The sequence below is a fragment of the Pempheris klunzingeri genome, chromosome 7 (assembly GCF_042242105.1).
Source record: "Pempheris klunzingeri isolate RE-2024b chromosome 7, fPemKlu1.hap1, whole genome shotgun sequence".
Taxonomy (NCBI): Eukaryota; Metazoa; Chordata; class Actinopteri; order Acropomatiformes; family Pempheridae; genus Pempheris; species Pempheris klunzingeri.
The window spans coordinates 20,739,654-20,761,628 of NC_092018.1; the positions used below are offsets into that span (position 1 = coordinate 20,739,654).

General features: G+C 41.4%; 1 protein-coding gene across 1 annotated transcript; it reads left to right on the forward strand.

Annotated features, from left to right (window-relative positions):
• The first annotated feature begins 520 nt into the window (after positions 1-520).
• pias2 (protein inhibitor of activated STAT, 2) lies at positions 521-10,977 on the forward strand. The gene is made up of 14 exons (XM_070833821.1): positions 521-591; positions 3,192-3,369; positions 4,299-4,386; positions 4,500-4,550; positions 4,953-5,043; positions 5,143-5,277; positions 5,411-5,516; positions 6,061-6,134; positions 6,633-6,793; positions 7,240-7,373; positions 8,843-9,023; positions 10,045-10,181; positions 10,272-10,309; positions 10,404-10,977. Exons 2-14 carry the CDS (start codon positions 3,258-3,260, stop codon positions 10,623-10,625), a joined length of 1,530 nt encoding a protein of 509 aa, XP_070689922.1. The 5' UTR covers positions 521-591; positions 3,192-3,257; the 3' UTR covers positions 10,626-10,977.
• The last annotated feature ends 10,998 nt before the right edge of the window (positions 10,978-21,975 follow it).

Sequence of the window (21,975 nt, forward strand, 5' to 3'; positions counted from 1 at the left end):
GCCGACGATCCGCAGCAGTGATTCATGAAGTCAGAGAACCACAGCAGGAGAACCAGGACCAGGATCCACAGGAACCTGAGAACCACAGCAGGAGAACCAGGACCAGAATCCACAGGAACCTGAGGGATGAGAAAAGCGCAGAAAGGCTCCGGGGGAAGATAGCAAGTTAGTAACAGACATTAAGGGACATAAGGATGTCTCCATCCTTATGTCCCTTAATGAGGAGGAGAGAGGAGCCCAGTGTATCATGGGAAGTCCCCCGGTCCAAGACCTGAGCCAGCCCTAAACTATAGGCTTTATCACTAAGGAAGGTTTTTAGCCTAGTTTTAAAAGTAGAGAGGGTGTCTGCCGTCTCCAGTGGTCAAACATTCAACCCAAATTATATTCACTCATTCATTGATTCTGGGTTTGTCACTGGGGGAGAGGTAGTGGGTGTAGTCTTGAGAAGTTTACCAACCTATCCCACTATCCAGTGGAGAGGTGCTGTCCGGGACCTCCGCTGGCCGTGGTGTGGTGTGGCGTCACCTGGAAGTAGTCACGCTGAGGGGGGACGACCGTAACAACAAGATGGCGGAGAATGAGGAGTTTCGGGTAGGCGAAAAGAAAAACACTGATTGTGACTTTCTTCGCTGAATATTTTAACGTGTAGCGATAACATGCACCGAATAAACTGGTGGACACATGACGTGTGTAGCAGACGGGCGGAGCGGACAGGGTGCTGCCAGGCGGGAATGTGCATATTTGGAGCAAATCGTTTCGTTAATGCTAATGCTAACAGCTTGTGACTAGCCAGTTGCTAATAGGAACCCTGTTAGCTCGCTGCAGCTAGCTGCGGATACTGAATTGTGTTGTTGTTATAACTGCGTCTAGTTACTAAGTCATAATCTTAGTACGCATGTGTTCAAATCGGTTACGTAATCTTTAAGTAATATTATTCATTCTTCTATGAAATCGGTGACACGCCGGTGAGCATCCACCCACAAAGCCAAACGTTACGTTGCGTCAGGGTGCTTTAATGTCACGATCTTATTGATCACATTGTTATATAACAACGTAGATTTAATGTCGGTGTTTAAGCTGTTTAACCAGGGACGTCATGCAAGTCAGGGAATTCATTTTATACACTCAAATCTACTCTAGCATCCATCCCCACTGCCACTGCAAGAGAGTCATGACCTGTCTGCTTGACCTAAAACTTCTGAGGGACATGTATTCACATAGAAAGACCTCCTTATATTCACAGTGCAAATGAATTGAGAATGAAGCCACAGGTAAAAGAAGGACCACATCTTTCAATTAAACCTACATACATGGAAAAATAGCCTGTCAGTATAATTGCTAACCCATCTTGCTCTATCAGCCTCCTGACTGAGGACAGCCTGGGCTTTTTTAAGATTGAGGAGATTTTCCTCTGCATCTTCACCTGGAGGCATCAAATGGAATTCAGTGTTTTGCAAACTGTGATAGAGGTAGAAACTATTTGCTGGGTGCTGTAAGATCCACACTGCTCTCCTTTCCTAACGCTAAACAGAATACACTAAACACAACAACCTGGCTGAGGGATGGCTCCTAACTTTAACTGGTGCAAGTCTGCTGTTTTGCATACTATGCCTATATTTCTTAAGTGCAATTAAGTGTGTATAACTCATTTTCACACATTTGATAGATGCTCTACTAAGCACGGAAGCAAAATACAATATGAAACTGTAGTCTTTTTACTCCAGTGTGCAACAGTGTTACCTGCTGGTAGCGTTCTTTTAGAAGAAACCAATACCATAGAGAAAGGAAGGGGAGAAAACGTATTGAAATATCACGACATAATTGGAAGAATACCTTTGACCCATAGTATAAAAACACCACGACTATATATTATAAAAAGTAATGGGGACCGTGCCCCATCAGCTTGAATAGACATGAAGCACCTGTGTTTAACAACTTACCATTTACATTGTACAGCTTATGTCTAAACAGTGCTTTTTAACGTGAATAACTCCTGTCAGACACAAAGCTGAATAATTATCCGCGCCGATTGATTGCTTAGTAGCTTGATAACGTGTTTGGTAATCAGACTTTAACGTTAGTAATGTTGGTCAAGGGACGCTGGATCCCCCCCAGCTAATCTGTGACCAGAAAATTCAGTGTTTTGGGTGTGAACAAAATATCTGTTCTAGGCTACTTAAGTGAGTCTTGTCCACCATATCTAATCTATGTCTAATCTACTCAGTATTTGTGGTGGTTTCTAACAAAAAGTCTTATTTATATACAAGTGCACGTTGAACTTTGACCCACTTGCTCATACATCCGTTGCAGTATACTGTAAATGGGCACTATTTTCTGACAATGCACAGAGGAGCTGTTCAGTCTTTGTCCCCTTGCTGTAACAATGCAGTGCTCTCACTGAAGTGTGTGAGAAGGCAACGTTTGTTTGACACAGGACTATTATCAGTCTGAATGGGGTTCTGCTCTCAATTGAGCAATCATCAACGGACATTCAGGCATTTTGGGAAATGAGCTTGTTTCTTTTGTAGCTGGAATTACATCAGTGGATAGGTGTCAGTTTGATTTCAGTGCCTTGCCCTCAGTAAAGAGATTCTTCCTTGATCACCAATGTAGATCAGCAATCCACATTGTAATATTCCTCTCTTCTGCTCCTCTTTCATTGCTATCCAATAACATTTGTTCGTTGTTATGTGCTTTGTCATGTTTCCATATTTTGATTTAACAATTTGCTTAAATAAATCTGTACATGAGAACAGTATGGAAGGGTAAGAAGAGTTCACTCATTTCTTCTTATTTTGCTGTTGGATTGAGACAGTTCTTTGCAGATGAGGTAGTTATTGTCTGTAAGTCAGAACTAGTTGTCTTGTATGCCTAAGGATATTTTAAGGAGTGTAATTTGATGATCAGTGTCTCAATGTTAGAATGAAGCTCTGCAGAGACCTGCTGAGTTTTTTTTAACAGTAGCTATTTTGCTCAGTATCAAATCACAATTATGAGTTATCACAGAAAGGCCGTAAATGTCAGGGAGAGACATAAGTCGTTTTATGTAGTTGACAAAAGTTAATGTCTGCCCTGCAAATGTCACATTTGTGCTTGTGAGTCCTTCATTTATGTTCTTGCTTGTGTAGTGACTTCTTGTCAGATCTTCAGAGAGGGGTAACTATAGTGACCACTGATATCTCTGTTTGCAGGAGTTGGTCCTGTAACACAGACTGTTGACTGATGAAACAGCCGTGTGCCACAACACCAAAACCAGCATGAATCTCCAGCAGCCAGCCCCTCTCATGCCCCCTGTCCACCCTGATGTGCAGATGAAGGCCCTGCCGTTCTATGACGTGCTGGATGTCCTAATCAAGCCCTCAAGTCTAGGTCTGTGGTGTTTTCTGTCTGTTTTTGTTATAAGGATAACACATATACAGCTTTTTTTATGTTGCAGTTTTTATGGTCTCTGAAGTTCTTACACTCTAAAGTAAATTGATAAAGGCTCTGCGTTGGTTCTGTAAATTGAATTGGTGTGCTGTGCACATTTAGCTTTTATTCTAATTTTTCTTTTCTAGATTTTTATTTATGTTATTCCATAAGAACGTTATATATTTTAATCTCAAAGCAGCTCCCAATAACCAAGAGAAAGTGGAATATGTTGCACATGCTGTCTGCAAATGAATAGGCCAAACAGTTGTCAACTCATGATACTTTGTCATCTCTTACTTTTTATTTTTTGTTGTTAAGAGAAGTTAAATAAATGCAAAATGTCACACAATAAATAGAAGGCTTCAAATACACCCTGTGAGCTGTGATCCACATAAGAGTTTGATAACTAAACTGAGTATAAGAAGCATTTTTTTACTCCTTTTTTAACAATGAAAACCAAACCTTGCTAATGTGTTTAATGCTGTTAATACTACCACCCTGGAAATGGCTGATCAAAGGCTCTAAGCCACATTAATGTCATACAGGAGTTTCCCATCAACCTCCAAGTCCTAATTTTAACTGAAAGATTTTCTGAAAGCTCTGATGTATCTGACTTGGCACTGCTTCACATCACCTGGTTTGTAGTGAGTCCTGTAGGCAATTACAACACAGCAGAATGAAAAACATGGAAATGTAAAACCGATGAGTTAATGTGGAGAAAGTAATGAGAAATGAGTTAATGGGGGGAATGTATGAGAAACTTTTTGATGAATTACTCTATTGAGACATAAAAGAAATGCAGACTTATAGATGAATATGTAAATATGCTCTGTACGGAGATCATTAATTATACTATGTGTATGTGTGTCATCAATTGTGTTTTTTAGGAGCGAGTACTGCACAGAGGTACCACCAAGAAAAATATTTTATCTTTGCTTTGACGCCACAGCAAGTTCGAGAAGTATGCATATCCAGGTAGGACTTTTTGTTAATTGCACAGTTGTTTGTTAATCCACAGTTACTGAGGAAAGACGCCCATGTTTGTGATCAATGATCAACAAAGTCTGTTTAACATTGTTTGCTTACAGGGACTTTCTACCTGGTGGCAGAAGGGACTATATGGTTCAAATTCAACTGAGGTGAGAATGTTCAACGTTTCTGACCTGTGGATGATGGATCTTGGGATTCTTTGAAATTCTTAAAAACTTAGAATCTGAAAGAATGAAATTAGTAAGACACTTTCATCTCTTAGTATCGAGTCAGCAAAATGGTTCAAAGCAAAACTCTTTTAAATTGATATTAAATAACTGAATGACTCCAAACCCTCCTACATGATTGTGTCACCTCTTGCCATCACTGGTATACTGAAACCACTAAACATGTATAGTAAATAGGGGAAACACTGATTCAGAGCATAGCGCTTCAGTATCATCAAACGGTTCTGTTGAACATCATCTGAACTTTTAATATGAGAGAACAGTCTGCGCGTGTGATTTTTAAATATGTATTTAGGCTCTTGAATGTTTCTCTGTATGTTACAGGTTTTGCTTGTCGGAGACAAGTTGCCCTCAAGAAGACAATTACCCAAACAGTCTTTGTATAAAGGTCAATGGGAAACTTTTTCCTTTGCCAGTAAGTGTTTGCTTTACTCCATGAACAGTATCAATAAGAAGTCAATCCAATTGAAGTATTCTGCTATTAAAACACTAACAAAGCATTTTATTCCCGTAGGGTTATGCCCCGCCACCAAAAAACGGTGTGGAACAGAAAAGACCAGGAAGACCTCTAAACATTACCTCCCTTGTCCGACTCTCCTCTGCAGTACCCAATCAGATCTCAGTGACATGGGCACCTGAAATTGGAAAAGTGAGAACATAAACCTCACTGGAAATCTTTTTGTGTTCTCCCTTCTTTTTTCCTGTCCTCGAGGTGGGCGGAATGTGTTGGGACAGTAACAGTGACTTCTCTGTTAAGGTTGTTTTATCATGTTGTTTTTCAGACCTATTCTGTATCTGTATACTTGGTGCGGCAGCTGACATCACCGCTGCTCCTGCAGAGGCTGAGGATGAAGGGCATCAGAAACCCAGACCACTCCAGAGCACTAAGTAACTATACACTAAACCACTATGACAACATTTCAGCATTCTACACTAGAAGGTATGCAGCAGCAGTAACTAAAGGTAGTCCCACTTGACTAGAGGTGAGAGACCTGACCTGAAGAGTACCCATCAGTATTGGTTCCACAAGGTTTCTGGTGTGTATGCTCTAATGGCTCTGTGAGAAGACAAGGAGTAGACGGTACACTAAATGTCATTTTAGTGGGTTAGAGCAGGATGGTGAAATTATTTTAGGCCGGTAACTGCAGAGGCATTGTGGCCCAGAGTTAAAATGTTTAAACTTTTTGCCATCCTCCGCATTGTAATTTACAACTGGATGTTATGTAGCTCCCTCAAACACAGAAAACATGAAAATGAGGCTCAAATGAATTTTTAGATTAAAGGGTAGGGATCAACACTTTTTGAGAGTGTGGGGCTGCCCCCTGCTGAGGGCTGGATCTGTGGGTTGGATCAGTGAGGTTGATTTTGGTTTATTTGATGCCTTTTTTTTTTCATTCATGGTTTCTTTTCCTCTGTGCTCCTCTCCCTGCAGTTAAAGAGAAGCTGACAGCAGATCCAGACAGTGAAATTGCTACAACAAGCCTTCGCGTCTCACTTATGTGCCCGGTAAATAGAGCATCTGTATGATTACACCAACTTTCAAACTATTTTGACGCCATAAATTAAACTTGGCAGAGAGATAAGAAGTCCCCTCAAAATCGGTGCACTATTGTGTCCATGGATTAGATCAGGGAAAGTACAGGGGAGTCTTTGAGTAGTGGCATGTCGCTGCTATTCAACCAGCATATGGCACGTGAAAACGATATGTCATTCTACCACTGACACTGTTAATGGTCGGACTCTATCTTAAGGCATGCTCCACGAGGTTAGCATCACATCAGTGACTGTTGCTTACAATGAGTTGTTGTCTATAATGTCACAGTAACTGCTGGTGGACAGTGGCATATTGGTGACATACTATTTTCATATGGGTAACGCATTCTGAAGTGCAAGACCTCAGCAGTGTTTCTGTAAAAATGCGCCACAGCTTTGCGTTTGTGCAAGGAACCAACAAGTTTCTTCATTCACTTGTTCTGACTGACCTTTGTGTGTTTTGTCCTTCAGCTGGGTAAGATGCGGCTGACGGTACCGTGCAGGGCAGTGACCTGCTCTCACCTGCAGTGTTTCGATGCAGCCCTCTACCTGCAGATGAATGAGAAGAAACCCACCTGGATCTGTCCTGTGTGTGACAAGAAGGCCGCTTACGAGAGTCTCATCATTGATGGGTTAGTTCAACTAATTCAACCACTTCACGCAAAATATGACCTGCTGTTGCTGAGTCAATTGTACATTCAGATTCTATAGCGTGTATTAGATGTTACTTAAATGTGTCAGATACATATTTAGGTAAATATCAGATTGGACTCTGTTTTGGAGATGCCAGTGTTAGAGGATTAGGGCCAGAAACAGTTGACTGAGACATCCCTAATTTTAACACCAAGATAATAGATTAGAAAGGCACCATTTCAGTGTCATTTTTCAAATGTATCATGCTCGCGTGTATTAAAATTCACCATTAAACTTGGAAGTTTTAATGGATCATGGCAATGAAAACTTTGGGACCTAAAAACACATGAATGGATCAGAAGCTGACAAAGTCAATTTGCTTGTGTGACTCGTTGGTGTACAATTATTGTATATTGGTTATTGAAGTGTTTTACTCTTTGTTCAGTTTATTCTTGGAGATCCTGAACGACTGTTCAGATGTAGATGAAATCAAATTCCAGGAGGATGGAACTTGGTGTCCCATGAGACCAAAGAAAGAGGCCGTCAAGGTCCCCTCTCAGTCAATTCCAAAGATTGAGAGTAAGTATCATCTTTATACCCGGGCATGGTTGTATTGTATTTGTGTGTATCAAAGCGGGTTACATCTTCTTTCTGTGTGCCTTACTGTTGTCCAAAAATGCTAAAAACACATGTGTGAGCTGGGTGACTTGTTCCTTCATTACTGTAGTTTATTTAGACTCAATCCCACAAACACCATCCTGAGGCAAATCAAATGTGTATTCATCCACAGCTGAAATACATGATATGCATGAGAAAAGATAACAGCTGTGAGTAACAAAGGCTGAGGCAGTCACAAATTCAGATAGCGCCAAGGTGTTCAACCACCTATGCCTCCATTGTTCCCAAGATTTTGCCAAGGCATAGAAAGTAAATTACAGTTATATGCTAGCCAAAAAAATGGGAAATTTTACATTTAAGGTCTTAGTTGTGTTCAAACTAAGTTATCATGACACTAGATTTGACCATATTTGCTCTCTCCTGGGTATTTGTTAGACCGTGTCAAAGAAACAAGAGAGAGCCAACGATTCAGGTCATCTAATGCTGTTAGTATGAAGATATGGCTAGTGCATGGATGACACTATCACCCAAAATGTGCTCGTCTTTCTTCATTGAACGTTGCCATACACAGAGTATGTGTAAAATGTGAAGAGGAGAAAAGTATGAAACGACATGGCCAGTGGACATTAAATCACAGTGTGTATATCTGAGTGGTTAGCAGGCAGCTGTCCCCTGCTCCCTGCAAGTGATTACATTTGGCGCTTTTCCATTACACAGTTTTCGCTCTACTCGACTCGACTCGACTCCGTTTGGGTCGTTTTCCATCACAGTAGCGTACCACCTCAAAGTGGGTGGGGTCGTCATAGCAAGGCGGCCCGAAACTCCAGCGGCGTAATCTGTATGCGGCACAAACACAAACACAACTACGGACATGGAGCGTTTGGTTTGTGTGTAGCCGTTTACCTCGTTCACAGAAATAATAAAAACGTTTCCAGGGTTTTAAAAAAGTCGCTCTCATGACTCATCCAGTGGCGTCACTCCCTGGCCAATCAGTGGCCTGCAGTCTGGTGACATCATACGACATTTTCAGCTCGACTTAGCTCGCTTGGAACCCTGGCCGAGTAGGTACTAAAATAGTACCTGGTACCAGGTACTATCGCCTGGTGGAAAACCCTACAGGTCGAGTCGAGCTGAGTAGGTGCTAGTGGAAAAGCGGCAATTGTATTGTTCGGCCCTGTGGATCTTTTGTTTATCGGTTTATTTGTAAAAATGTACAGATAGATATTGTGATTATCATTATCATTACCCTGAATTCTTTGGCCATGATAATTGTGTGGTGAAAATTTGAGATTGTGACAGCCCCAATGGGAATCAAAAGGTTTGAAGCTGAGCACCACAGACAGAGTAGGGAAACAGACAGCACGCTGTTGGTTTTGGTCTTTTCGTAGGATTTGTTGAAATAAGAGATAACACTAGCCCTGTCCTTTTAGCCTCAGCTCCTTTGCGCCAAGTGGCCCCCCACTCTACGGAGCCCAGCTCCACCAAGAAGGCTGACGTGATTGATCTGACTCTGGAAAGCTCTTCTTCCTCTGATGATGAAGAGGACACAGACCCTCCACTGAAGAAACGCTGCGTTTACATTTCCAAGAGCGAAGACATGCATGCGAAGGGGTGAGCAAGCCTCTCTCTGTTGTTTCACATAATAGACAGAACCAACCGTGTTCCCAAACTAAATCAGGGTTTAATATCATCTTTATGAGTATTGTATGTATTAGTGACAATGGTCTACATCAGGGGTGTCAAACTCAATCAAAGAAAGGGACAAAATGTAAAACACGGTCTAAGTCGCAGGCCAAACGGGCTCAACATTTAGCGAAGACTCTAATAGTGACTCTTTTATTATAGTATATAATATAATATGATAATATAATATATATATATATTATCCAGAAATATGAATGTAAACAGCCAAACTTCAACAACTTTTCCTCAATAAAATAAATAGAATTTTAAATAATTTTTTTCTTTTTTGTACTATCCTCATGTTTTGTCTCATAGTGTCGTCTTATATTTATATTCTTTAATTATGGCCATATCAGCTCCACAAACAAGACACACAGGTTCACCTCCGATATCGACAAACAGGTAAAATTCTGCCCCCCACCTGCTTTGAAAGTCTCTGTTTTCAAAGTCCAGTTGTCGTTTAGCCATTTATTTTGGGGGGGGCTAGCTTAATGGCGCGTTTCCACTAGTACCTACTCCGAGTAGAGCTGAGTAGGTTCTAGTGGAAACGCGCCATAAGCGTCGCTGTAACATCGCTGAGCGAGGCATTGATCCGCTGATCGGTGTGTCATTATACCTGGTGGGAGGAGGGGCTGCTGCACGGGTCCTGACTAGCGCGGCAGCTGTTCAGTGCATTGTGGGATTTGTAGTATTAGAGGTGGGAGTGCTGTTTACCGACGGGCCGTTCTTAATAGTCACATGAAATTATCTCACGGGCCGTATATAATTGTATCGCGGGCCGGATGTGGCCCGCGGGCCTTGAGTTTGACATATGTGGTCTACAGTATCCACAGCAATGTTACACTTTTTCATTTTACTGTTGCCATGCAGTTATGGTAAAAGCTTTAATATGTTGGAGGAACTACTGTTTCCACAAAGCATGTAATCAGAGTTTGCTGTTTTCTCTCAGGGTGTTGACCTACCAGCCCACTGTGCGAGTGCCAAATGTCCAGGCCCTGGACCCGTCATATCTGACCTCAACACTTGCTGACTATGCAGTCCCCTTCCACCCATCCACCCTGGCCACCATTCCCACAGACATGCAAAGTGAGTCCACTAGATGGGATAACAGTAACCATTATCTTTCTCACTATGTGGTACTTTTAATAATCATTTTTTTCCACTTGTTATGTGCAGGTCTGGATTTGTTTTCCTTAATTCAAGCAGATCCTCAGGTATGTTTGTTACACACTTCTGCCAAGCCATGCACCGTTTGTAGAAACCGATCTGGAAGATGTTGATAACGATCAACCTGTTTTTCCTGCTCAGCATTACCGGCCACAGATGTTCCTGGACAACCTGACGAGCAGCATGCAAAGCGCAGCAGCGGCCAGCACCAGCTCAGCCCTGGTCTCCTCCTCCAGCAGCCACTACGACACCAACACCCACTCTGCCAGCTCCATCCATGAGACCCGGGTCATCACAGGAGGAGGGGCGTCTGCGGGAGGAGGGACTGACAGTGGCATATCAGATATCATTTCACTAGACTGAGCCACACCTCACTGGACCTTTGCAGGCCTGTTTTCTGTGGCTGTTTTAGTCCAGACTACGTGCACATGTACATGGCACGTTAAGTTTTACACAGAAGCACCCAAATTGGTATACATGAGCACTTTGATGGGCTGAACATTTTCACAAGTACAAAACTCTATCCTGGCATATTTGTTTTTGCCCTTGGGGTTTTCAATTGCAAATGGGATTTTCATTCCTATCTAGGACGATACATTGCTTGAGGGCCAAGGGCAACATTGTATGTCAGCAAAAAGTCATTTCTCCAGAGGTTTTCATGACTTCAACATTTGGCAAATATTAGTGAGTAAGCCCTGCAATAGGCTAATGTTCTCTGATGTTTTAGCCCTGGTTTAGTCTAATATTTCACTGTGTTTTAGCCCTGGTTTAGTCTAATATTTCACTGTGTTTTAGCCCTGGTTTAGTCTAATATCTTCCATTGGTTTAGCTCTGGTGTGGTGCAATATTTTTAGCTTTAGTTAAATCTATGGTTTGGTCTGCCCCCTCCTTAGAAAAATCTCTCACGCAGTGAGTGGAATCAGTGAAACTTCTCACATGAGTTATTTATGTCAGTGATTGGGAACTTGAATTAGTGTTTTTTGTATTTCGATGTCCAGATTCATTATGACCTTAAGACGAGCTGTTCATCATGAACAGCTCGCGTAGGTGTAGCAATATTTTAATAACCCTGTGCTCTGCCGAGGTTTTCTTGGCAGGAAGAAACATCTGTAACGCTGCTTTACTTGTTCCAGTGTTGGAAATATTTAGAACATTGAACTCTTCATTTATACCAATTTGTTTGCGTGCACATACATGTAAATCTGACTTGAGCCTATTTTGGCCTGAATGACCTGAACTGTGTGCCTCATTAGCATGGAGCAGAGTCAGGACGTGTTGAAGAGGAGTGTGGACTCCCTGCTCTCAGCAAGACATTTCACACAACATCCATGCAAGTGAATGAATGAGTGAATGGGTTGAAATAGGAAGCCCCTCTGAGAAAAAGACTGATTTGAAAAGACTGTTGACTGTGAAAGGTGTCTGAGCTCCTCACACACCTGGACAGGGCTGTTTCTGTCTGTTTATACTGTTATCTGTGCTGGCTTTCTAAAGCCCCATTTTGCCTTTTATTCACACTAATGAGAACACGGAAGAACACAGGTCAGTAATTCAAATGTTTTCATTGGTTCTAACAGCTGTCAGTCAGTACTTGGACCTGGTTTTGAATAGGTTTGTTACAGGGCAGCTTACATGTCATACCATCATAAAATGTTCCTTTACTCCTTTGTAATTTAGTCAGAGCAATAATAGTTAAACTTGTGTTAGGTTAAAAAGAATTGGTCCATATCCCTACGCTACTGTGCTTCCCAAATCAAATTCCTTTCCTTTGTGGGTAGTCAATTCATTGGCTTAGGTAAGCTGTTAACATGACTTTGTTTTATTTAGAGAAATACACTTAAAGGAATAGTTCAGAATGTAGTCTAATTCGCACAAGTGTTTCCAAGAGTGAGATTTTTCAGATTAATACCAATTTCATGTCTCTGTTAAGTACAGACCTGGAGTCAAGATGTGGTTAACGTAGCCTTAGCATAAAGACTGGAAGCGGGGGAAACAGCTAGCCTGGCTCTGTCCAAAGTTCAAAAACACACCTACTAACGCCTCTAAAGCTCACTAATTAACATGTATTTCATTTGTTTGGTCCTTACACAAACAGAAACGTAAGAACCACCAGTTTTGTTGGTTTTAAGCATCATGTGCTGTCAACATTTGGAAGTCTACTCTGTAATTCCTCTGAGCTCTGACCTCTGAGCTATTTTTGGATTGTGTTGTATGTTGATGATGCTGTGTTGGTTTGGGATGATAGATGGAAATAACATGAACATTTGCGCAGTGTTAACACCTACACTAAATCCCACTTTCTCACAGCTGACAGCAAGCGGTAACATAAAGAAGAATAAACAGGGCAGCTACTGTATCACACCTACATTATCTGGACTGCTGGCTGTGTATGTGGACTCCAGTTAAGAGGAGCTCAATCTCAGGGACCTACACTCCACTATTCTGGGTTTGACAGACAGAGTGAATTCAAACACTGACGCATGGAAACAACACTGTCAGCATCTGGAACTGAAATACAGATGGTGATTTAAAAGTTAGACTGTAATATTTTTAGGTCAGTGTCTGTGTTTTTCAAATATTATGCTATTATGAATGTTGACAGTTTGAAGTTTACATGTTAAGACTGTGATAAGGGTTAGTTTGCCCAAATTACAAAAAATTCCTCACTTAACTGTGGTGGTATTTAGTTATGGGGAAGGTTTGGGTTTATTTGAACAGGTTTTCAGATTTCTGTCTTCTAGATGTCTCCACTGAATTTGGTCTGTGCATTGAAAAAATGACATTTAAAGAATTCAATATCCACAAAGTCATTATCCCACTGGGAAGTTCATAGGCTGGAGACAATCTTGTCTGGAAGTACTATGAAAACTGCCAGTAAAACTATTCCTGAATTCAATTCACTTTCATTGAGAAATCTCGTAGACATATCTCAAAGCCTGGATAAATAAAACCACAGGGAGAGATACCACTAGGTTAGTGAGAAAATGTTAATTTTGGTGGACCAACCCTTAGTAACCATAGCATAATAAGTAGGGAAAAAAGTATAAATGTGCAAAATCAACACAATCAAATTGTTTTCCACATTAAAAGCACCTTCACTCAGAAAAAAACAACAGAACAGTGGGGAGTGTTTACAAGGAGGTCACTCTGGTGAAATTACTGATTAGACTTTTTAACACCATCTCTGTTCACTTGCAGGCAGAAGGTGGTGACAGGAATCCATGTGATCCCATGTCATGTTTTTTTATACTTTCCGGATTTTGAAACATAATCCAGATCACTTTCTACTTAAACATGTTAACAGGCTCTGAGAAAAGTACTGATTTTCGTTTGCTTCAAATTCAGTTTATTACAGGACGGTTTATTACAAAATTGTATTTGTTTTCCTGTATCTGTAAACTTGCAGCTTTTTGACTTGTGGTATCATGTGTGAGTGTTTTTTATGATTAAAAGTTTTCTTTTTTATTCACTTAAAATCTGTTGCTTAAACAAACTTCACAGAATTACTCTTAAGGGTGTCTTAAAGAGGCAACGTACAAAATGTAAGTGAAAAGAAGAAGTGAAAAATTCAAGCAACTAATTCCTTCTTTCAATGAAGTGGACACTGTAGGAGTGCTCTCAAGTGATCACGCCATCAATTACATGTATAAATAGGCAGTCAGAAAAGGATTTAACCTTCACCTGTGCCATTGCTCATTAAAAAAAATATATTTATTACATTTTGCCGTATGTGCTATTCTGAAAAAAACATGATTTGAAAAATTCTAGTTCATGTGTGAAATCATAATCTCTAATGAACAACAAATGAATATATTTGTAATATATGTAATAACAATATTGGCTGACACCAGGACCAGGTGAGGAATACAGCTGGTAGATGAGGCAGATCAGAGAAATGATGTAAGATTGACTGATACAAGGGAAGTGATTACACTCAGGAACAATTCAAGAAATGTTCGCCTGGTTGCATCCTTTCAAACGTGAGGAAGCCTGAGAGTAAACCTACTCTTAATTATTCATATGGCTTCAGGTTGATTTGTAGTAATCTTGTACTGTATTGTAGAGTCATTCCAAAATATATATTAATATTAGGCTGTGTGCTGCAGCCATCTAAGACCCCCGGAGCCCCGTACTTGAGCACACATCATTCTTGGCCCAATCGGATTGTTTCACATTTTCATTTGTGGGAAGAGGAATCACCAAAGAGGAAAAGGCTCCTCTCGTCTTCCACAGGAGGGCAGTACAGCCTCAGTCAGCGACATCTGCCACAGACTACCAATACTTGTGAAACCGAGAGCAAGTTGCTCTCCAAATGTGGTTTGGACTGCTGATGAAAAATTAGTATGGTGCATCTTGTCTAGTTGTATGAGATGAATTCTTTTTCTTCAGGAACTCTGACAAATAAAAAAAAAAAATCAATCACAGCAATGTCAAATTTGCCTGTAAAGGAAACAACAGTCAGTAGATGTTCTTCCTCTGAGGACAAACTACTATTGAGTTACCAAAAACACTTTGCTTTTTGTTCACCATCCACAAATTAGCCCTTTGTTTGTAGAAAATAATAACTTGGAAGTTTTGAACTTGCAAAACTGATTCTTAAATCACAAATGTGAGAGAAATGGAGCACTGTAATATCCCCACAATGACCCCCTGTCAGCTACGGCGAAATACTGTTTTTAATCTTTGTGAAACAGTTCGGGGCCACAAGGCCAAATTAATCATTGTACACCCAACATGTCAGGTCAGATGACAACTGGAGAGCAGGCGCAGCACAGCAGGGAGGGGAATGTGGGGAAAGCAGAGGCAAAATAGGGGGGAAAAGTCAACTTGGGAAATCAGATTCAACCATCAAACATGGACTCAGTGAAGGTTGAGGTTAAGTTAAGGTCAGTACCATCCTCAGGTGTTTGTTTGCTGGCTGTCAAAGAGCAGGCACGACGAAAACAAGACCAGACCTTTAATAATGATGTAATCCTGAACCTGAGGTAATTTAGACATTTCTGAAGGTTGGAGTCTTGATACACATTTTGTTGTTTCAAATGAGAAAAACCTGTTATGTAAGTAACAATACAAACGTGAAAAATGTGTTTGCAACATCGGTATTTAAATTTCTATATAATATTATCAGAAGATCTTTTTGTTACCACAAATATGTTCAATATACGTTTCAGCTTTTAACATAAACTATTACATATTAACATTTTTTTTTTAAACTGAATTTCAGGTAGAATCTTCCTCCTCGATCTGAGCATCATGCAATATAAATCCATTTATCAGTTGACGGTATTTTATTTCAGGATTATATGGGTTGGTAATTTCCTCTGTTTCAGAGAGCCACATCATCAGCAGTCGTGTATTATGGCTCCAGCTTGCGGCGAAGGCACTCTGCTCTGAGGAGGCAGCACGGTGGTGCGGTGGTTAGCACTGTTGCCTCACAGCAAGAGGGTTCCAGATTTGAATCTGCTGGCGGTTTGAGCCTCAGTAGTATGGAGTAAGAACGGATTCTGCAGATACTCCAGCTTCCTCCTACACTCCAAACACATGTAGATTAGATTAATCGGTGACTCTAAATTGCCTGTTGGTGTGAGCGTGAATGATTGCCTGTCTCCATATGATGGCCCTGTCTGTGACTGTTAAAGGCGTTGACAGGCAAGCTGAACTTCTGAAATGTCAGATATCCAGCAGATCTGGTCAGGGTAAGTGCAACAGGTTGTGAAAAACTGGTCACAGCTTAGTAATGGTTGTGGTCATGGGTCATCATTACTGTTGGCAGGAAACAGTGGTCCCTGTAAACATAAACCTCCACTCTGATCTCCATACAAGCTTTTGCAGAACTGCATCAATGCCACGTTACTTCTGTTTTTGTACCAGACAGACTAGAGCCATAATTGCCAATAGAAATCCTTGACAGGTCATATTAACCCGGACCTGGATCTAAGAGGTAATCAGGTGCCAGCCAACGTGACGCTTTAAATATAAGGCAAAGTATTTTTGTGTCTATCTTCCAATCTTCCTACCACAACCAAGTGTGCACATTTAGAATTTGTGGCATTTCCATTCAATTCATACAACGTCACCACATAACAAAATTACTGTATGTAGAAAAGTAAATGATCTGATATTTGGATCCCATCTGAAGTCTGACCTGCCACACAGCACAGAACATGACAATTTATCATGTGTTGCAATCCAGGAGGACACCTCCACCCTAATTTTAAACCCTTACTGTAACCTCGACCTGACTCCAGTTTTAAACCTCCATCCTTTATCCAAATCCTAAAACAGCATCTTGAGGAAGGGAAGATCAGCCAAAACACCCTTATGTTGAGCTGCAACAACAGAGCCTCTCCACAGCTGTAATAGGTTTTCAAAAAGACAGCAACAGAGGAAGTTACACACACACACACACACACACACACAGGTCGGAGCAGCGAATCTTTAAGTGGGGCGTGGTTCTGACTGGCAGTGGATGGCAGACAGAGGCAAGATCCCAATTATTGGTGGAATGAAGCAGCAGTTGTTGCTCTCATCGAGGTGGCCAGGAGGCTTGTTAGGTGTTCAGCTGCTGGAGGAGCTCCTCCTCTGGGAGCTTTCCTCTCACATCTGTCTCGAAGCCTAGTTACCTGTCAGCCTCTGTCCTAACAGAGCCCTGTGAAATGAACTATTATGGTTGAAACCAGTTAACCAATATAACACTCGTGGCTTAAACTTGAGTAACAGCTCGGGCAGTGGTGCTTTCTGTGTATAGTTTTATAAAATGTCCGTTTACTCGGGAATGCGATGGCTGCTGTTCCATACTGTGGCTGTAATGGCATCACTTAAACAGTTTATAGGAGAGTGTCCACTGAAAGAATCAGTTCAGACTATTATTATGATTCTAACTGAGCATCCAAAGGAGAGACCAAAACAACCAGGGGACGTCTTTCATGGAGGAATTATAGAAAGTTAATTAAGGAAAATGAAGAGTTTGAAATGATGTTGTAGGAGTTTATTTCACCAGTTCATCTGACAGAGTTTGTCCAACGTTGTGTGAGGAGCTTCCTCACCGCTAAACACTTCACTGTCTTCACCAGCTCATCTCTAACCAGCCGACTAACTCTTAACTAGCTCTAAGTTGAAATGTTCAGCTGAAGTCTTTGTTCCCATCCCGTGGTTGAAACTCTCATCTTACTGCAGTGATGTAGAAGTAGTTTATCAGCACAACATGACTTCACTGTTAGGTGTGGTCACTGATGCAGTACTCCTGACCACACCCTGCATTACTGCTGCTACAACAGACTGGAAACTTTCAACCAGATGAGGTCAGTTAAGTACTGCTGAGCAGCTTCATCGCTAATCACAATATGCCTGTTCAAGACAACAACGTCCCCATGCCCCCATTTAATCTGCTCACATAACTGTAGTTGTTAATATGTGTTGTTTGTATCAGGTGGTGTTTGGTCTTAGCCACAGACAGGCTATGGGCAGGCAGAGAGACAGAGCAGTGATTAAAAGGTTTGTCCATTCTAGTTGTGTCTCCTGTGTTGTGGGGTAGAGGCAACCATGTCCGGGCTCTGTCTCCATTGATTTGTCAGGCAAAACAGACCCACACCTGTGTTTGTTGGGCTGTTAGCAGTTTAGCTGCAGAGACAGTCATCAGTGTCCAGCCTCTGTTGCCTCTTTGTGTGTTTTCAGCATATTTGCATATTAAATGTTCCATATCGTCCAGTCCAGCGGACACACTGGCAGGTGCACACAGGGCTGAGGTCTTCATTCAGGAGCAAACAATCATCTATCAGGTGACAGCTCCTCATAAGATTTGTAATTCAAAGTAGGCCATAAGAATGTTAAATACAGAGCTGAAACACAGTGACCTATATAATATTACAGAAGTCATGTTGTGTCATTTCTCACATTGTTAAAGGAAAACTCAGAGGAGAATTTTAAACATGGACCCTGTTTGGTGTCTAAATGACTGGTAGGTACAAAAAGTGTTTGAACTGGTCCAGCAGAAAATAGAGCAACTATGTCTGGGGAGGGGCGGCTGTGGCTCAGAGGTAGAGTGGGTCGTCCATCTATCGGACAGTCGGCGAGTCGACCCCCCTAAGTCAGCATGTCGAAGCGTCCTTGAGCAAAACACTGAACCCAAACTCGCTCCTGAAGCACAGGTCGCAATTCCGACCCTTCTGTTGGACCGATTTAATGAATCTATACACAGAATAGTAGAAACTAATCCAGTCGTTAGGAGCTGCTTGTGAAGTGTCTTAGTAAAATACTACTTAACCCTTTATGGGACAAGGGACCATATTTGGGACTTCAAAATGCCCCCCCTTGCCTCACCATGAGGCAGCAGAACTACCAGATCTCTCCGAGCCAATCAGCAACAATCAGGCTACATGACAGACTGGCAAGAAACCACATGGTGACTTCACTGAACTTGATTTTCACCATGGAATTGAAAATCTTTTTGAAAAACTCACAAAAGTAAAAAAAAAAAAAGTCCAGTAATGGTCTAGGGTTGAAATTTTGAATTTCTAAGTATTTCAATGAGTGCCCTATAAAGAGTTAACTGACTTTTTGAACTATTTGGAACAATGTGATGATCAGAGGAGCAATCTCTACTCTTCTCTGCAGACTGCATTATTTAGACAACAGTATTTCCCATCACACAAAGCTATTGGCAAAACACTCCATTTGCTCCACTGGTCACGGCGGTCAGTGTGTTATTTGACAGAACACAGTTGCGTTCAGGTTGCTTGTGATTGTCTGCTGTGACCTTCAGACTCTGCTGAATTGACAGCCTTCTTTCACCTTTCATCCTCACTCTGTCTTAATGTTAATGTCCACGCATTTTTTCATCATAATATATTCTACACGTTTTGTTTTTCTAAAGTCCCAATATATCCTTGAACTGATCAAGCAAAAGAAAGCTTAGACAAGCAACATCTTCTTAACCCTCTCTCTCTTTGAACTGGCTTCCTTTTTTAAAGAGGCCACTTCTTTCTGGACTAAAATAATTGTGCACGTAGTGTGATTCCACAATCATGGCCTTTAATAGGTTGCTATAACAGCCTCCACTCCTCTGACTGTGTCCTCATACATTACACATACAGTAGAATATGTGAAATGTAATACCAAACGGATTCTGTCGTCATCCATCAGATAGAATGCTCATATTAAACTTCACCATTCACTTCCCTGTTCATACGCACAGTTCACACTCACACAGTCGTGCACATTCACATCTAAAAGATACCCAAAATGAGAATAGTGTCACCAGGTAAGTGCGTAAATGAGAGCCATGTTGCTTGAATTGTTTATGATTCTTCTTTGCTGCTGATTCTTACTTTTGGTTTGACATCATCCAGGAGACTTTTTAAAGGACACATGTCGTGCAAGCAGCAGTTTTTGTTTTTTTCAACATAAATGTGTCCTTGGTCCTAGGGCGGCTGTGCTCAGAGGTAGAGAGGGTCGTCCATCAATCTGAAGGTCGCAGGTTCGATCCCCAGCTCCTATGAGTCAGCATATCGAAGTGTCCTTGGGCAAGACACTGAATCCCAACGTGCTCCTGAAGCAGCTTCAGTGTGTGAAAGAACAGTCTCCTCCAACTTAGATTCCTCCTGAATGAATGATGTGTGAATGGGTGAATGAGGATGTGATGTAAAAGCGCTTTGAGTAGTCAGAAAGACTAGACAGGAGCTATACAAACACAGACCATTTGGCCCATTTGGAGATTTTCAAAGTATGAGAAAATGCTCCATTTAGATTTGGCCCCACTTGTGACATCACGTGGAGGGCCTGTTGAATATGAGGCCTCCTCCAGCCTGTCAGCAGGCTGACTGTGCTGCCACCTGAAAACCCTGAAACCATCTCACTGTCTGCCATTGGTGCTATCGTGTTAATGCTGGTAAAACTAAAATGTAGGAACTCAGATGTTGGCCTTAAGGAGACAGCAGCTACAATGGAGCGTTTCTAAAGAGGCTGAGAAGAGCAGTGAGCAGTATCAGATTCAGAAGATTACATCATGGAAACATATTCTAGTAGTCCCCCCATATTAAAGTATGAACCTGAAAATGAGTATAATATGTCTCCTTTTAAAGGTTTTAGGAGTCTCTCTATGAGGGGAATGTCCTTGATCCATAAAGCTGCATGTATATCAAGATCGCCTACTTACCTTTTTCTGGAGCTTTCTAATGCATTTCATGGCCTTCATCAGTAGGTAAATACCTACTGACAAATAAATGAAATAATATGGTAAATACCCATCTCAATGACAACTCACAAGACCGTAAGATGCAGTTGAATGACCTAGTTGGATGAAGAACATGAACTTTATTAATGGGAAAATTACATCTTCTGTATTGCTATTGTATTTATTTGCGTACAAAAGAATGCCTATGAAACACACCCAAATGCACACACAGGACCCATTCACATGCATTCATTTTTGTGGCAAGATGTTAAAGTGATGGGGCTCTCACATGACACAGTGTGGGGGCTTGGTGCCTTGCTTGAGGCTGATCAGCGGTGCCCACACTTTGTACCAACTAGCGAACGCTGTATCCCTGCCCCCAGTTATTGTGCTAAGCTAGGTTTGGATGTCTGTCAGGGGCTGTGCGTCTGCAGGCGAGCGCAGTAGCTGCTAATTGGTATTGACAGAGCAGCATCCAGTCGTTCAGATCACCAGTGCAAATCCCTCCCTAACAGACAAGGTGATTTTATCCAGTGAGGATTCCACTGCCCAGGTCAAATGTCACCATCACAATCAATGGGCACTCAGAGCAAATAGGACAACCTGCACCCCTGTTTTTTCTGATAGGCATGGGTTATTACGCAAGAACAAGAAGCAATTGGTGTCTGACAAAGATGTTCACATATGAGAATGAAGTGCATGGTGTATTTACTAAAGCCTGATCCAAAGCACAAGTGAATTCATCCCCGTGGGCAGGTATGTGACTTATGGATAAATAACTATAACTACAGGAATATCTAGGAATAAATATAGAGAGAGAACAGGCTATGGCTACCAAACTGTATCTAAATTGTTTTTAAATAATTGACTTTATGTCCTGGTCACAAAACAAATTGTCAGGGAATGATGATCATCCTTGATTTGCTATATAAATGATATAATATGCTTGGCCTTGGTCTGAACAATTTGTACCGCTCAGTTGTAAATCTTGTAGTGCATTGGTCTGTCAGTCTTATTGAACTTCAGTCTGCTTTGCTTCAGTGTTTTCTTCTGCTGAGAGAAAATGTTTGCTCATATATGTATGAAAAGCAGGGAAATCTTAAATGTTCTGGTTAGATTCTGTGAGCAGTGGTGTGAAATATTGGTCCTCACCTGTTGAGGTTTGCCAGTTACTCAAGGTTGATCGGTTCAACAAGGCCGTGACCTTTTTTCTTTCAAAATCCCTTTATTTCAGCTCCCAGGGAATAGAACTGCTCCAGAACTGTCCTACGACCTGCACACATCAGATTACGCTTATGCGTTTCTAACAGGAAAGCCTGAAATTCTCACATTGATAAAGCACTCCTGACTGGATGAGATGTCACCATGGTACTCATCATCCAGCTAGGGTGTGCTCTGGTGCAGAGGATCCCCTGTTACTGATATTCCAACATGGTGATAGTAACAGCCAACCTCTACAATAGTGTAACTGTGTGTATTAATATAGTCAAACATCATTTTAATTTGAAATAACTCATGGACTGTATAAATTAAGGCCACACATGG

Bases quoted from the DNA above. Each gene is read 5' to 3' on its own strand.
- pias2 (XM_070833821.1), top strand. From the start codon at position 3,258: ATGAATCTCCAGCAGCCAGCCCCTCTCATGCCCCCTGTCCACCCTGAT. The intron at 4,387-4,499 runs GTAGGACTTTTT...GTTTGCTTACAG, and splicing joins CGAGAAGTATGCATATCCAG to GGACTTTCTACCTGGTGGCA. The intron at 6,794-7,239 runs GTTAGTTCAACT...CTCTTTGTTCAG, and splicing joins GAGAGTCTCATCATTGATGG to TTTATTCTTGGAGATCCTGA.